At 37.8% G+C, this 18,682-nt stretch overlaps 1 protein-coding gene across 3 annotated transcripts in view; it reads left to right on the plus strand.

The window, feature by feature from the left end:
* Positions 1–18,682, plus strand: part of LOC138715788 (transcription elongation regulator 1) — a 78,044-nt gene that overhangs the window by 17,037 nt on the left and 42,325 nt on the right. For all 3 annotated transcript variants that reach the window (XM_069848859.1, XM_069848860.1, XM_069848861.1), the window contains 3 exons: positions 723–884; positions 7,364–7,516; positions 16,210–16,351. In XM_069848859.1, the coding sequence (XP_069704960.1) occupies positions 723–884; positions 7,364–7,516; positions 16,210–16,351 (457 nt within the window). The remainder of the gene's footprint in view (positions 1–722; positions 885–7,363; positions 7,517–16,209; positions 16,352–18,682) is intronic.

The following is an 18,682-nucleotide window of genomic DNA, read 5'->3' on the forward strand; positions in this document are numbered from 1 at the left end:
GTACTTCCTGCTCACCATTGAAAGCACAACAGACGGGAAGGAATCAGGTCATTTATATAATACTGTTTAATAATCCTACTAACAAGAGCTTTTTTTCCCCCCACTACTGCATTGCCTCTGATTCGCACAATGCTTCCCAGATTGTTATTGCTTCCTACCTTGTTAGAACATTAAATGTGTTAATTAATTAATTCATGAGGAGGAAATGAGAGGAGAATTTCGCGTGATTGCATAGAAATTTGAGGCTGTGAATAAGAATCTGTGTGAGCTCCAAGTCAGTTTCCACTTGTCTCACTCTTTTTCGTTGGTCCTTTGAAGAAGAAAGAGCTGAAAATGTGAAAATGGACATAACCTAATAAGTGCCACATACAAGGAGAGAGAGCACACTGGGTGGAAAGGTGACTGTAGCTGTCCGAGTCATGGACTGAGTGAGTGATGAGACTGTAACATTTCAATGGTGGACAATATACTAAAAAAAGTCTGAACTTCTAAGTTCCTTCAGGCTCTTTGTCCTGTAGAAAGCATCACACTGAAATGTGTGCAGTATTCCAAAAGAGTATCTGATGCTATGATCTGAAAAATTTTAATAAGTGAAGTTATGCATTTTCTAAAATCAGCAATTGAATTTCACAATGAAAGAATCCTGTTCCTAAAAAAGTACAACTCATGCAGTTTGACAATATGAGGCACCTGTTGTGAAGGGAATTTCTGCCATGTTTCAGCCGCCGCCACATATGATGGGGCATATGGGGATGCCACCTCCAGGTCCAGGGCCATATGGACCACCTCCTATGGGTTGTCCACCACCTCAACAGCAGCAGCAGCCTCCTCCAATGAACTCAACAGGAAGTCCTGGAAATAATATGCCCCCAGGAAATGCTCCTGTAAGTAGAATGATTTTTTCTTGTATGTTATATGAGAATGTGTTAATTTAACCCACACATTTATTACTTAATTCACAATTTGATGTGTGTTCTTTCACGAAGTATTGACTGGAATGTAAGGTGTCAGCTAAATGAGAAGAAGTTTTATTGCCCTTTTTTTTAGGCTGTCCTTAAAGATAGGATGCATACGAGCTTTAGCAGCATGTTAGAATAGGATGCACTTGAGATTTATCATTGTGTTAAGACAGGATGTAAGATTTAGCAGTGTGTTAAGATAGGTTGCAAGATTTAATGATGTGTTAAGATAGGATGCAAGATTTAGTGATGTGTTAAGATAGGATGCACTTGAGAATTAGCAATGTGTTAAGATAGGATGCACTTGAGATTTAGCAATGTGTTAAGATAGGATGCACTTGAGATTTAGCTGTGTGTTAAGATAGGATGCACTTGAGAATTAGTAGTGTGTTAAGATAGGATGCACTTGAGATTTAGCATTGTGTTAAGATAGGATACACTTGAGATTTAGCTGTGTGTTAAGATAGGATGCACTTGAGATTTAGCTGTGTGTTAAGATAGGATGCACTTGAGATTTAGCTGTGTGTTAAGATAGGATGCACTTGAGATTTAGCATTGTGTTAAGATAGGATGCACTTGAGATTTAGCTGTGTGTTAAGATAGGATGCACTTGAGAATTAGCAATGTGTTAAGATAGGATGCACTTGAGATTTAGCTGTGTGTTAAGATAGGATGCACTTGAGATTTAGCATTGTGTTAAGATAGATGCACTTGAGATTTAGCTGTGTGTTAAGATAGGATGCACTTGAGATTTAGCTGTGTGTTAAGATAGGATGCACTTGAGATTTAGCATTGTGTTAAGATAGGATGCACTTGAGATTTAGCTGTGTGTTAAGATAGGATGCACTTGAGAATTAGCAATGTGTTAAGATAGGATGCACTTGAGATTTAGCTGTGTGTTAAGATAGGATGCACTTGAGATTTAGCATTGTGTTAAGATAGGATGCAATTGAGATTTAGCAATGTGTTAAGATGGGATGCACTTGAGAATTAGCAATGTGTTAAAGGATGCACTTGAGATTTAGCAATGTGTTAAGATAGGATGCACTTGAGATTTAGCTGTGTGTTAAGATAGGATGCACTTGAGATTTAGGAATTATTTAGGATAGGATGCACTTGAGATTTAGCAATGTGTTAAGATGGAATGCACTTCAGATTTAGCAGTGAGTTAAGAAAGGTTTAGCATTGTGTTAAGGTAGGATGCACTTGAGATTTAGTAGTGTGTTAAGATAGGATGCACTTGAGATTTAGCATTGTGTTAAGATAGGATGCACTTGAGATTTAGTAGTGTGTTAAGATGGGATGTACTTGAGATTTAGTAGTGTGTTAAGATAGGATGCACTTGAGATTTAGCATTGTGTTAAGATAGGATGCACTTGAGATTTAGTAGTGTGTTAAGATAGGATGCACTTGAGATTTAGCATTGTGTTAAGATAGGATGCACTTGAGATTTAGCTGTGTGTTAAGATAGGATGCACTTGAGATTTAGCTGTGTGTTAAGATAGGATGCACTTGAGATTTAGCATTGTGTTAAGATAGGATGCACTTGAGATTTAGCTGTGTGTTAAGATAGGATGCACTTGAGATTTAGCTGTGTGTTAAGATAGGATGCACTTGAGATTTAGCATTGTGTTTTTAAGTCCTTTTGAGATAATGCAAACTTTAGGTTTGCTTTCTTATGATATTTGAAGTGTTCATGTAATAATGAGTTTTTCAGTTTTATCCATAGATATGTTGCAACCTAATGACTTAATGTACTTGTCATCCTACTTGGAATGTCGTCCTTTGCAGCCTCTCGAAATGTCCTGAAAAGACATCATAGTTCACTCCCAATTAAGATGCCCTGCAAACTGTGTAAATTAGTACATTGAGCAACTGGCTAGCAATCTTTGCCTGGAACCCTTTCTGTCAGAACAGATTTAACCCTTAGGAGCCGTGAGTTCATTGGAGTGCCCAGCTAGTATTATTGTCATGATGTGATATTTGATATTTGATATATTTGGTCACAGCACTTCTTTACATGTAATGGTGTACCTCACATTTCTGTATCCGGTGCCACCATTAACACTTACATTAACACATATTTGCAGTACATGTCTACACAACTTCTACCAATTAAACTATGTACTTTTTTTTATTATTACTTGTTCAATCTCCCTTTCAGTATTTCTCCTACATTTCGTTTGCTATTCTCTATTTGATCATTAATCGTAATATATCTAAATTTATATATGCCTTTCAAACCCTCTTTTTCCTCTAACTACTATTCACTAAGATTTCAATTTCACTTATTCTCTACAAATTATCATATTGAATTATTTGCCTTACTTGTTCTTTGACCTTTTCTCCTATCTGTCTCTTATATTCATTTACTGTTCCAACGTTCAAATGTCAGTACTAATTTTATGCTGTCACTTGTTCATTTCTTTTAACCCTTTTTCACTTTTCACTCATTCATATTTGCGCTCACTTTCAACTTTCTCTCTATTCCACTTACACCTAAACCTTTCACAATACTCTCACTTCCTATAAATCTTATATTTCTCTCTACACATCAGCTTATACACTTTCTCGCTCCCCTATACTTCTCTATCATTTACAATTACAATTACCCTTTACTAGCACTTTTTGATCATATCCCCACATTTTTTAATCGTATCTAATAACATTGCTATATCCTCAGCTGTCGCAGGTTCTGACCTTTCTTTACTGCTTGTCTCTGCTTTATTTCTATCTCTGTCTTTCTTTCTATTTCCTTCTTCTTCTTCTTCTTCTTCTATTCCTCTTTTATTTTTCCCCCCCACACTTTCACTTTCACATACTAGATTTCCACTTACACTCGCACCCTTAATCTTTTCACTACTTTCTTCCCTATCACTTCCTGACTCTTGGTTTCTCTTTTTATCCCCACTCGCCTTTTTTCTAGCGCCGGTGTTGTTTGTTCCGTTATTGTCAGCATTCCTTCTGGAGTGCGCTAACCTTACCGCCATCGTATGGAGACTAGGAATCTGCTTACGCTGCTTGATCACGTTACACTTAACTTCTCGATGTGTCATCACCTCTACACTTCCTCGTACGTCAGCATGTGGGTTTCTGAACTCACTACTATTCGCTCCTATTACCATGTGATCTGCGACAATGACTTGTTCCGTCCTTGAAGTTGGGATGATTTTCTTCTGCTCCTTCCCTTCGCTCATGTAGCAAACGTCGACTTTGTCCTCTTTCGTTCTTCTCGTTAGTCCAAATTCTGGATGATCTTCATTCCTCAGGCAGAACTCCAGATCATACCATTTTCCGTTCACTTTCAATTTATCTTCGTACATTTTAGCAAAGTGACCCTTCGCCCTCGCTGCTTTCATATAAGGTAGTAGTCGTTTTCTTCTATTTCTTACTTCAAATGACATATCTGTTTCCACCCTCACTCCTGAACCCCGGAGCCGTCCTAGATTGTTCATGATGTGATATAATATGTTATAAATAAATTGTATGTTTTATGTAAAATACGTTGATATTCTTTAATTTTATATAACATTAAAGACATTGCACTTGATTAAAACACTAACAATTTTTTTTTTGTAATGTTTTTTCTTTTCTTAAAAAAGAAACAAAATCATTTCAACTGCAGTCAACTGAAACCCCGTCAGCTTCCATGCGTACCATTACACAGATTGTTTTACATGGGCCCTCCCCATCCTTTACCACAGGCTCAATTGACTGCAGTGGCCGAGATGCGAACCTGTGATCTTATGCACAATATGCTTTCCGGACATATCTTGTGTGCCTTAAACCACTCGGCTAACACACCCAGCACGAATTTACCCAATTATGCACGTATACATACCCCTAGTTAAGAGTTTTACAATAAGACATTTACAATAGTGTATAAGTCTTCCGGCTTGTAAGGGTGCTGCATTGTGCAAGCAACAGTCCATATTAACTTGTATCTCACCGATCATGCAAGTAGTCAGACCATGAATGTCTTGCCATTATAACTTTCATCAGTGATGAATATGGCCAGAAGTAATTTCATTGTGGGAAAGTCTTTGTTTTGCAGAAGTCGAGAGAAAAAAGGCTCCACTGAAAGCCACCTGTGCCTGTTACATTCCTCACACACTAGTGCACCTGCACCATATGCTGCCCAGCTTCTCCTTCACGGAACTGTATACATTTGAAATGACTCCAAGAATTATCCGTCCACAAAGTCTCTTAAATGCACAGTTTAGAATATGTGAAATTAACATAGCTGTAGTCGGTTAGGACAGCCAAAATCAATTCAAATAGTGGCTTAAAACATCAGTTTGACACTTTTAACACTTGACAACAGAGACCACAAACACTGACTGACTGACACACGTGTGTCGTTCTTGAACTCAACACAGTCCATGTAAAAACTCATTTCATGAAAACGGGATGGGAAAACATTCCTCCCTCTCTCTGCCCTCTTTCATTCGTCTTACGAAATCTGATGCATTTAAATATAGATTTCCGAATACATTACAATGAAATTGAAATATGTTATGATTATGTAGTATGTTACTAGATTGATGCAGGATATATCTATTTTGGGCCTTGAAAAATAATAACAAAGATTGCTTGCAAGACTGCCATATGTCACTATTCACTTCTTCTTATCGCACTTGGGCATTTTCCCTGTGGGGGAAGATCAGCTGTGCTGTGGTCTAACCAAGCAATATTAGATGCATGTTCAACCATGCCAGGATTTTTGCCTTGAGATTGTTTTGCTTCAGTGAGTTCGTTCTGTTTTGTTATATTTCAGTTCAGTATTTGAGTTCGATTTAATTATCATGTATTTACTTTTAATTTAAGTTCATTTGATGTTTCTTTACATTTTACGTTTTCTTTGTGACATCTTTGGAGAATAATTTCTAATGTTTTTATAAATTTGTCAGTTTTTCTCTGCTAGTCTCTACATTTGTAGTCTGCTGTCACAAAATCTGAAAGTTAGAATTTATAAAACAGTTATATTACCAGTTCTGTATGGTTGTGAAACTTGGACTCTCACTTTGAGAGGGGAACAGAGATTAAGGGTGTTTGAGAATAAGGTTCTTAGGAAAATATTTGGGGCTAAGAGGGATGAAGTTACAGGAGAATGGAGAAAGTTACACATTGCAGAACTGCATGCATTGTATTCTTCACCTGACATAATTAGGATCATTACTGTAAATCCAGACGTTTGAGATGGACAGGGCATCTAGCATGTATGGGGGAATCCAGAAATTCATGTAGAGTGTTAGTTAGGAGGCCAGAGTGAAAAGACCTTTGGAGAGGCCGAGATGTAGATGGGAGGATAATATTAAAATGGATTTGAGGGAGGTGGGATGTGATGATAGAGACTGGATTAATCTTGCACAGGATAGGACCAATGGAGGGCAGCAATGAATCTTCGGGTTCCTTAAAAGCCATAAGTAAGTCTCTACTACATTTCAGTTGGAATAATAGCTAGCTTCTGTGATTTTTTTAAGTATGTCAAGGTGAACATTGTTATTATTATTATTATTATTATTATTATTTATTAGAATATCAGTGAATATGAAAAAAAATTGCAATTATTCTCCAGAAACCCAAAAAGACAACAAAGCACAAAGAAATGATGAAATATAATTTACATTGAAAGTATTGCAGTCATATTCAACACTATAGTCGCGACGCTGTTATTCCCGGCGTGACTCCTCCTCTTTGCTTACGTCTTAGGAAGTGAAGGCTCTATAAAGTCTGGGTAGGTAGTATCGTTCGCCATTTTTGTTCTTGCATTGCCGAGCTACCAGACGAGAAATGTAATTGCCACACTGTTAAACATCATGTCTTAGCTCCTATGATAATAAATCAAACGCACTGTAATTCAGAAAATAATTGAGCGGCAAATAACGTCCTCGTGTGCTTTCTGCGAACGGCAACGAAAGAGCTAAAATGGCGGGCGATTATATTAAGTATTTATCGAGCCTTAGGAAATTCATAACATCTTCATCAGCGAATCACAAGACGCACATGTTTAAATGTAGCCGATCTACAACGTGATTGGCTGCCGGAAATTAGAGCGACGGGACTATAGTGGATATAATTCAGCTACAAGCTCGGTGACTCGATACAGTATTGTTAACATGTGTCCCAATGTTCCATTTCCACTCCTACTTATACTTTAGTATCTTTGTATTTATGTCTGTTGGATGCATAATGCTGCTGTGAACACATTCATGTGTAATAGTGTATTCAAATTGTCAGTCTTAATGTCTAGCTATTTCATAAATTCCACTTGGAACAACCGACAACTATGTGCTGCACATGTGGAAGGAGACTCCCAATCCTATCACGAGCAGTTAGTAGTGCTGGAGGACTTGTGTCAAGACGTTATTCGTCTTCCATTGTTGTGATTTAATGATTTTCAGAATTCCAACTTACCTGGCATGGACCTAACTGGAGAGATTTGGGTAGAAACCAAAGCGAGTGAAGGGAAGTCATATTTCTACAATGCTCGCACTAGAGAGACAACGTGGACCAAGCCAGAAGGACCGTCAGTGAAGATAATCACACAAGAGCAGGTATGCAGACCTCTTGGCTGTTTTGCTTCAATATTGAGAAAGCGAATTTTGATGTACTACTGTCGTGTTGTTTTGCACACGTTCCTTAGCACAATCTTGTTAGACTAGCTAGACGAGCCTTTCAAGAGTTATTTTGAACTACTGCTACCAGTTAAGAGACGAGCAATTCAGAATAAATGTCAGGGACGATGTCGGCACTGTGGAATAAGAACAAATGGTAGGAAGGCTCCAGCAATGTCAACAATCAAGAACAGAAGTGCAGAGTAAGAGTAAAAAATAAGAACAGTTATTTGAATGTATGATTTGAGGCTTTCTCGGCGTTGGTTCGCTAATATGTTTTCGCGGGATATCAGCCGAGTTAAGATTTTGGAATGCTCCAAGCTTTCGACTGCTATCTCTGCAGCCATCTTCAGGGAAGTGATGTCCGAACAGAAAGTCGAAAGGTTATATAGATGTGGCTGTCTCAGGTGAAACGGGATTGGTTGGCGGATCGGCCAATCCGGGGCCGGGAATTGTCATCGCTCGTAAGCTCCGCCCCTCCCGGGATTACTGCGTGAAGTTTGGCGGGCGGCGAGCCCTGTTCCGCCGGTTGGAATCGGTTGCCGTCCTCGGTCCGTGATCTTCATGACCTTGATTGTAAGAGGGCCTGAGTTGGTCTAAGGCCGGTGTCCATGCCTGACTGAGCTGGAGGAACCTGAGGCTGTATTACCCGGAAAAATCTGCAGTGGCGCAACACAGCATAGAAAAGGAGCATAAAATACTGTTTGACCACACCAAGGTCATTAACAAATCAAGCCACTACTGGGATCGTACAATCAAGGAGGCCATAGAGATCAAGCTGGAGAAAAACAACTTTAACAGAGACAGTGGACTCCAGCTCAGTCAGGCATGGACACCGGCCTTAGACCAACTCAGGCCCTCTTACAATCAAGGTCATGAAGATCACGGACCGAGGACGGCAACCGATTCCAACCGGCGGAACAGGGCTCGCCGCCCGCCAAACTTCACGCAGTAATCCCGGGAGGGGCGGAGCTTACGAGTGATGACAATTCCCGGCCCCGGATTGGCCGATCTGCCAACCAATCCCGTTTCACCTGAGACAGCCACATCTATATAACCTTTCGACTTTCTGTTCGGACATCACTTCCCTGAAGATGGCTGCAGAGATAGCAGTCGAAAGCTTGGAGCATTCCAAAATCTTAACTCGGCTGATATCCCGCGAAAACATATTAGCGAGTTATTTGAATGTTAGGAAGTGTCAACTGTTTCATTTATCTCCTGATTGAATTCAGTAACAGCTAATACATATGTTGACAGGCCTTCGACTTCTACTGACAGCTGCTTAGCTGCATTTGAATGAGATGACACCCACCACAGTTACGAACTGGAATATTAGTAAAATTGCCATTTTTGTATTTAACATACTACCATTTAGATCAGACTGTAGCCTTTTGATAGATGGTGACATCTCTGTGAGCATGACTCATCCGAATTGTAGATGTGGGAGCTGACATTCATCTATATGCCAATAACAATTTAATAACGTTTGCACTTCCTCTTATGGTATATTAATACACTTGAGCAAAGTATTACATCTGTTTGGAATGAGCACAGTCTGTCTACTCCACTGCCTTACCTTCTAGTGCAGTACATGAAATGTTGTTGATGTTGTTCACTAATGGTCTTGACTTTGGAAATCCTGCATTTGCCGTATTGCATCCCAGTAGTACTTTCTAGCTGAGAATCTTCATCAGCATCAGTATTCATGATGACTTCACATTATTTGTCGATTTCAACATAGTGGACAATAAGGTGACATTCTGTTGAAATGAGCTGTCCTGGTCTAAGGTGTTCATTCTTCAAAACTTGACTTCACTGCTTATTTTCACTTCCGGTTGTGAAGTTTCGCTTTCCCTGTGCTTTTAATTTATTTCCCTGCTTAAAATGATGCTGCAGGGTTTGTTATTTGCAAAATATTAAGTCATTTTTTGACAAGAAAGTCAGTATGTTCATTGCCAGTTATGCCACGAAGTGATGGAATTCATCTGAAGAAAATTATTTTTCATAGGTTTTGTAGGTATTTTACAGATTGAATTATTTCATTTATTTCCCAGTTTTGCTATTGCTTTGATTGCTGCTTTTGAACCACTTAATAATACTGCCTTATTGAAAGATTCGACGTGATTAAGGAATTATTTCAGTCACTTTCAAGGCCTCCAGTATGTTTTCTGTGATTTAGGATGAAAGTTGCTACTCCTGCATTACATTCTTATGTCAAGCAACAGATTCCTGTCTCTTTTGAGCCACATGGCTCACTGATCTTTTGCAGCTGGCTGAATTTATGGGCAGTCACAATTGAATGTTTTTTGTTGGTAGTCGATTTAGGACGACCACTTTGTTTTGTGTCAAGCACACTAAATGTCTATTGATTGGTGTGGTGGTTTTGAAATGCCTGGATGACGATAATGAAACTTGTGTTCAGCTTCCCTTGATGTTGCGTGATTGTCCCCATAGAGCAGTGCTAGCTTCACTCGCTCTTTAGAACTTAACAAGATCTCTCCTTCAATTTTCAATCAAATCAATTACAATTGAAAATAATAATGATCTTTCCTTCAGCTCTCAATAACTCCAAACAATAAGCAAATACAACACATACTAACTGTAACATTCTTGTTTATGATTGTGTACTTCACGATTGAGCTATAAAGCATAAATATAAACAAAAGGTAACAGTTTTTTCAAGATAGGATAACACATTCCGTTTGGCAAGTGACTTTTGTGTCACACACTACATATCTCGTAGTGTTCCAGATGTCTGTGAGCTTACTTCTTGCTACCTGCAAGTCTTTTTCAGGTATTTAGCTTTTTTCGTGCTTTATGAGAGATAGCATTTATGTGGCCTTTTTCATGTAAATTTTTTGGTTGAATATAATTCCCAAATGTTTGTGATTGGTAGTTTCTTCTGTTGCATTGTTATTCAATTCAGCTTTCATATTTGGTTTAGTACAGCCTTCCAAATAAGTAGAATATTTAGAGACCCACCGGAAAATCTGCAGGCCGATTTTCTTTCCTGATTTACTTACTACTTCTTAAACGCAGGCCGCTGTTATTAAAGGAGTAGTCCGCGATAAAATTAAGCTGGCTTTAATCAAACACGTTTTTCAATCTAAGTAGAATGTAATTTGCCGCGTGGTTCTTGAGTTACTGACTCTGCACAAATATTTATGACGTTACAGCCACTGAACTGGTGTGATTACGTAGTACACCAAGAACATCTCTGAGTGCAGTGCTTTGTATTAAATAATCTCGCGCCGTAATAAACGTGGACAGAATTTCGGACTTAGTTGTGATTGTGAGAAGTTCTATTTTACTTTTCATTTAATCATAAAACAGCACATAGCAATGTTGTGGTTTTTTGTAGGCCTATTTTCTTTTATATGAACGATTTTGAACTACAGTAGACTAAACAGAAGAAATTGTATCGTAATCCAGTTTAAAATGCTGTGGTGTTGTTTTTTTCATGTTCGGAGGGAACAACAAAAGCAGAACATGGAGATGGGGTATCATTTCATGTATTTCCGAACGGAGAAAAGTCCCCACAAAGATTTAAAACATGGGTGAAGAAAATCAACAAAAAAGTTTTACACCATTGAAAACTGCTGTTGTGTTCCAGTCATTTCCATGAAACTGATTTTGAAGAATCGTCTCTACTAAAAAGAAGTTTAATGAAAGACAACAGAACTCCTATGAAAATGAAGAAAATGCTGTCCCTTTCCTATTTTTGAAAGGAGAATCTCCCCAAGACAGTTCTGATCTACGCGCTCCTCTGCTTATAAATGAAAGAAGGTCGTCGAAGAAGCGATAGCAAGTTGCAGTGATGCACCTATAGCTGAAAATATTGACGTTTGTGTAGTCCTCGAAGAGGCTGAAAATTCACAGGAACGTAATATAAGCAAAGTTGTGCAATGTGAGATAGGGTGCAAGGCGCTAAGAAATGCGTGTGGTGAATCAGATGTGGGTGAGCCAGGAACTGACTTAGAGACATCTTTTCAAATAGAAGAAGAAATTTCAAATTCCAATTCATCAGGTTCTGAGGACGCTGCACATGAAAGAGAAAGTAATATAGGGAGCCAAAAAGTTTTTTTTTTATTCAGGTCAGCATTACAAATTTTGTTTCTCTTGTGTAATATTTGTCATTCCCCTATTACAAATATTCAGTAAAAACAATAGGAACATTGCTGAAAGTTAATGCATTGTGCCAGAATGCCCATAATTGGGAGTGGGAGTGAAGCATAGCAATCGTGCAGTGTAAGGTACAAATTGAACAACTATGTTCTATTGGCAAGAAAACATTTTATAAAATAATTTCAAAATTCGTAGAACCAACATTCAGATGTAGTTATTTTTAGATTTGTGAACACCTTATCAATTCCCTAAAAGATAAAAACAAGCGAATCGCGTTGATGGCCAATTTGTCTCACCTGGTTACAGTGCAAAATATGTGACTTACAGTGTAATGGACCTCGATTCAAATAAGATTACAGACTTCGTAGTCTGCAAAAGGGCCTAATTGTAGGCGGTCTTGAAAAATAGCATGCGAGAAAGTTCTAGATTGTCTAAAAAAAAATGAACACTACTCTCTTTCTGTCGGACCGCCATAGAGGAATTAAGAAATTGATAAGGACCAAATATGAATGACATTTGGCACTTGACAGGAAGCTTATCTAAAAACCTTAAAGCCGCCACAAAAACATATGAGATAATACAAATGTGGAAAGACAGCATCATAAATCACTTATGGTGGTCATGTGCTACAAGTAAATCGGTAGGACCTGATGGTATCGCCGGAGACATGTTAAATTTGGGAGGGGAAGCCATGATTCCCTATCTAGTTCGTATATTTGAAATATCAATAAATAATGGTAAGCCCTACTGTCCCGCGAGATTGGAAAGATGCAATAGTGATGCCAATTTATAAGTCAGGGTATTGTATTGTATTGTATTGTATTTATTAACATTCCATGGTATTCATACATAGCTTACAGCTAGAATATGGAACAAGTCAAAGAACTTAATACTATTATAAAATCTTAATTTATAGTCACAATCTAGTTGGAATATATACAGAAGAGATTTACAATATAGTCTACTAGTACAACACAAAGTTTTAGTATCAATTTCATGAAGTGTTATTGAATGTCATGAATTCACCTACAGAATAGAAGGCGTGAGAAATTAGGTACTTCTTTAATTTGGCTCTAAATAATTTTATGTTTTGAGTTTCATTTTTTATATCGATAGGGAGGCTGTTAAAAATTTTTACTGCCATATAACGCACTCCTTTTTGATAGCACGATAGACTTGCTGATGGAATATGAAAGTAATTTTTTTGACGTGTATTTTTGCTATGAACTGTTGAATTAGTTACAAAGTTTTCACGATTACATACAAGGAAGATTATTAATGAAAAGATATACTGACAAGCCATGGGCATTATTTGTAATTTTTTTAAAATAGCCCTACACGATTCCCTAGATTTGGCAACTACTATTATTCTAATTACTCTTTTTTGTAATAGAAATATATTGTTACTATCTGTGGAATTTCCCCAGAATATTATTCCAAAACTCATTACCGAGTGGAAGTATGCAAAGTATATTGTTTTTAAGGTATTGATATTTACTATCTTTTGCATAGATCTAATAGCAAAACAAGCTGAATTTAGCTTGGGGGTAATTTCTTTAATATACAAAAAATTACAGACCGGTCAGCCTCACCTCTGTGGTTTGCAGACAGATGGAACACTTGATTTCAGCTATCTAAGGCAGCATTAGAATAATTCAAATTGGTTACATAATTGTCAGCATGGGTTTCAGGGAGGTTACTCATGTGAGAGTTAATTAGTAACTGTATGTCAGGATTTAGCAGACAGAATAGATTCAAATAGCCAAATAGATGCAGTGATTATTGATGTTAAACGCGCATTTGATGTAGTCCCACACGACATATTGTTGGTTAAACTACAATCAACGGGGGTTGACTTCAGAGTACTCCAGTGGATCAAGGAATTTTTAACTTGTCGCACTCAGAGAGTACGGGTGGGGGAGGAATTATCGAGCCCAATGGAAATTACTTCCTGGGTCCCGCAGGGGAGTGTCTTGGGACCCCTTCTATTCCTGGCTTTTGTAAATGATCTACCAGTTAACATCTTGTCCAGGATTCGCTTATTTGCGGATGACTGTATCGTATACAGGGAAATAAAAGTTATGAAGATACTACTCTTCTTCAGAATGACCTCAGTAGAATAAATGATTGGGCAATAGCCAACAAAATGAAAATAAATTCTCTAAAGAGCAAAGCCATCAGCTTTACAAGAAAAAGAAATAAAATAATCACATTGTATACGTTAGGGGGTGAAATCATTCCGGAAGTTAACAAATGTAAATACCCAGGAATAACATTTAGCAGCGTTCTTGGCTGGGGGGAACATGTTACTGACACAGCGGGAAAGGCATGGAGGGTGTTACACTTTGTGATGAGGGTACTATGAAAAGGCTCTGATAAATACAAAGAGATTGCATATAAATCACTAGTTCGTCCAGTAATGGAATATGGTGCTGCATGTTGGGATCCTTACAGATTAGCACATATTAAGACACTGGAAAAGATTAAAAAACGGGCTCTCAAGTCGTAATAATTCACCATTAAAATGGGACACAATCAGGGACAGGAGAACGCGAATTCGATTATGCGCAATGTTCAAAGCATACAGAGGTGAGCCTGCCTGGAGAGAAATAAAAAATAGGTTGCAGCCGCCAAATTACTCTTCAAGGAACGACCACTCATATAAATTGAGGGAAAGAAGATAGAGGACGGACACTGGAAAGTTTTCTTTTCTCAATCGTACTATCAGGGACCGGAATGCTTTACCTGCAGACTTACTAAAGGCTTTACCAATAACCAAAAATGTATTTAAAAATAGGCTTAAGGACTTTACTAATAGACAGTAGTATATTATACACACTACTTAAAGGGTGTAATTGATATCTTGTTATTGAAGTGTTGTATCAGTGAAGAAGTGTGTTGTGTCAGTGAAGTTCTATAGTTCATAGTGGCTGTGCAAATTATTTGAACAGTGAAATGGTTTTGAAGTGATAGTGAAATCAGGATAGAATCAGTGCAGTGAGTGAGTTGTCAGCGAAATGAGTGTAGTGCTGAAAGGTACTTGTGCAGGTATGAACATATCATACTCGTGGGTTTTAGCGCGAACTTAGGATTAAGATACAAATTAGATTTACTTTAAATGTTATTTTAAGTGATCGTGCTTGATTTAACTTAGAATGCTCGTTATTATTATTATTATTATTATTATTATTATTATTATTATTATTATTATTATTATTATTATTGTGTTTATCATTATTAATTATTAATGTTTTTATTAGTTGTGTTTATTATTAATTGTCATTATTGAGTGTAATTAGTTACCACTGCCACTGGGTATATACCCATTTGCAGTTGAATAAATACATACATATACATTGACAAATTGAACTGAAACCCTGAGTTACTATGTGAGCGCTGGCTGTCTTGGGGAGGAGTAAGTGAGAAAGCACGGGGGGAAGGGAGAGAGCACCATGCACTATGTACTTGCAGGTCCACTCACAGTTTGTCAAACCTGCTAAAAGCATTAAAAGGTTGACTAGTTGCCTGCAATGCTAGCATAATGGAACCTTCCTAGCCGACAGTTGAGGCAAAAATGAAGAATCCGTTATTGTGGTAATACTGGAGAGTGGTTCTTCTATTGGTCGCGATGCCCACACCCACCCTCTCAGATATTTACGTGGTGATTGGTGACTGAATGACGAGGGGCGAGGGAGAGAGAAGAAAGAAAGAGAGAGATTCCAGAAGTTGGCGTGTTTTACGGGGTTTCACTTGAAGTTGTCAAACTATACACACATACATACATACATACATACATACATACATACATACATACATACATATCATATCATTACTTTGTGGGCATTGTATTGATAATTTTAAATAGATTTTTAGGTCGTCAACATCTACTCCCTAGTGATAACGTATCTACACCTTTTAGTGTAGCTTTTGTGCAAAAGGAGCGGCACAATCTACCACAATCATGAACAAAACTAATAAAAGAAAGAAACATTTTACATTGTTTACATTTTGCCAGGACAACTGGACTAATCACTGAAGAATGTAACATGTCTGATACCCTACTTGAGCACTTCGTCCTACTTCGGAATGAAGTAAGACAAGGTGCAAATGAGAGTTTAAGATTATAATTATATGTTGCCAAAAAGAATTCCATATGCAAGTCTGTTAAAGACACTTGGAGACGACTACCATTACATTCAGGGATAGTTGTTTAGTTGGAAGTCTGAATTATTGAATGTAGGACATGATGAAGAAAATCAATGCAGCATGACATAGTTGTTTGGTATTGGGAACAAAACATGTCTCAGGTGTCCTTGTGAAATCACTTAAATATGATATGGCACATAAACCTTCAGTCCAGCCCCTGTTTATCATGAAGAAATGAAATCTGAACCCAAGTCTCACAGAGTATTTATGTCGACATTGGAGACAACAGAACTTCTTCCTTGCACGATTGTGGTGATTCATGATGTGCTTTCTGCGATTAACAGTTGCATTTTTGTTTTCAGGTTGAGGTGATGGCACAGGCGGCTGGTGTGAACTCCAGTGGGCCCAACAACCCTGCACCGCTGCAGGTGCCGCCACAGGCACAGCCGGCGCCCACTCAGAAGCCGGACACAGAAGGGAACAGCGGCCAGCAGCCGCCTGGCGGTAAGATGTAATGAGTAATCAAAAGATAGCTTAGACTTATTAAATATCTGAGATTGAAGTATAGCCAAAACTGTTGGGAATGGCACCTTATTCAGTGCCTTTTCTTCACTGGACTCGCTTTACAAACCTACTGGATCAATGATTGACTCTCTTCTGATAAAGACAAAATTTTATGCCGTACAAAGCAAAGCAACCAGATGTCTTGAAAATATACATAAATTTGCCAAGACATATCAAGAGTCAGAAAGGTCAAAGGTCACGTCACATAATATGCAAACTGATGGTCCAGTTTATCTGCAACACAGTGACCTCACCTCAGTGCAAAGCGCTGCAGTTATGCACAACATCAGTTTCTAGATTAGATGCTTTTAGCACCCCTGATGCACACCCGTCTATCAGACCACAGCAATTGAATAAATTTTGTTCATACAACTTAGTAGCTACAAGTCAGTTTATCCAGAAATTATAGACATGAAATGTAATTTGTGATGAAATCTTAATAGAACTTTATTTGAAATGAATAATTTCGAGGGAAAAATTGTTCCAGAGCCGGGTATCGAACCCGGGACCTTTGGTTTATTTGAAATCTTCGCCTTCCCTGTATTAGGCCTAATGACCTTTATTGTCTCATTCCACTGTTTTAGATTCTGGATGGTAATTTAGCATTTGGCAAAATATTCTTTCAGAAATTTCAAAAGCATGTGATCTCCGTTTGGTTCTGTAAGTGTGTGTTTTTCATAAAATTGACCAGTTTTTTAATCCTTATGAAAAGTCAATATTTTTCTTGTCTAATTTAGTGTGACTGCTATTCTTCTTAAAACCTTTATGTCATTGGCAGTGATTCGGTGTTCATCACATTTTCCCATGGCCCACACTTCACTACCATTCCAGTGTTGTGTAGACTTTAATTCTAGTATATTTTCGAGCAAGAGAAGATTTAAAAATGTTAATAGCACTCATTGCATAATCACAACCAGGACGAATAGAAGAAATAGTGTACGCACTTCTATGATTTGCCATTGTTGGTGGCAGACCTGACAACTAGTGGTGCTTCGATTGCTAGGATCTATAGGTTGTCTGAAGTCAGACACCTCGAAAACATATTTCTCGCGCATTTAATGATGAAAGTTGCTAGGGGTTGTTAATATGTTTTGTTGTTGAAGGTTATGTAGATGTCTTCAATTTGTTGTGTTTTGAATTAATTTGAATTGAATTAATTACTTAAAAATTAATCCATTTCTCCAGACATTTGAAATGGGCAGAGCATGTAGCATGTATGGGCGAATCCAAAAATGCAAATAGAATGTTAGTTGGGAGGCTGGAGCGAATAAGACCTTTGGGGAGGCCGAAACGTAGATGGGAGGATAATATTAAAATGGATTTAGGGAGATGGGATATGATGGTAGGGACTGGATTAATCTTGCTTAGGATAGGGACCGGACCTATGGTGGGCTATGTGAGGGCAGCAATGAACCTCCGTGTTCTGTAAAAGCCATAAATATGTCTGTTTGTCACCTTTTCACGCGATAATGGCTGAACTGATTTCTATGAAAAGTGGTATGTAAGATAAGTTAGTTCCCACTTAGATTTTAGGCTATATGATATTCAAAATAATTTCTTTAAAAGGGGTAAGTGGCTTATTATTGATTTTTTAGAAAAATGATGTATAACACAGGTTGCTTCAAAAATTGTTTCTGACAAGTTTCATTCTATGCAAAATTTTGATATGACAATATTTAACAGATACACGAATTTTAAAATAACAATACATTTTATGTTAGTGCCGCCTCAATCAGACTAATACAATGAAGTGAAAACAAATGACTCTGCATTTGTGTTTTAAGGCAGCCTTGCATAACAAATGGAATTGTATTCTATGAATAGCGTATATAAATGTTTATCAATACTATATATGAAGAGAGAGTGTTTGTGTGTTTGTATGAGGTAATCTGAGAACCTACTTAACTGATTTGGATAATTCCTTTATCATTGGAAAGTGTAGTTTCTCTAGGACATAGGCTATATGCCATTCGGTAACTCCTAAGTGATTCGAGAACTTTGTGAGTACAAATGAGCTATAAGATAAGTTAAAACAGATCCTTATGCACAGAAAAGTTGACGTACTGTCGAAATATTGTTTTACTTAATTATTAGTACAGATTACGTATTTGAGTGATCGACGGTAATGTATAGGTCTACTTAAACTTTATTTGGCCCAAATTGTCTAGTAAATGTACGAGGTCACTCAATTAGTCGCAATTTGAAAGGACAGGGAACCTCTCAAATTGCAGATTTAGATTTCACGGCGCTTCTTCTGAAGGCCTTCACTTG

The sequence above is a fragment of the Periplaneta americana genome, chromosome 15 (genome assembly GCF_040183065.1).
Source record: "Periplaneta americana isolate PAMFEO1 chromosome 15, P.americana_PAMFEO1_priV1, whole genome shotgun sequence".
NCBI classification, from domain to species: Eukaryota; Metazoa; Arthropoda; class Insecta; order Blattodea; family Blattidae; genus Periplaneta; species Periplaneta americana.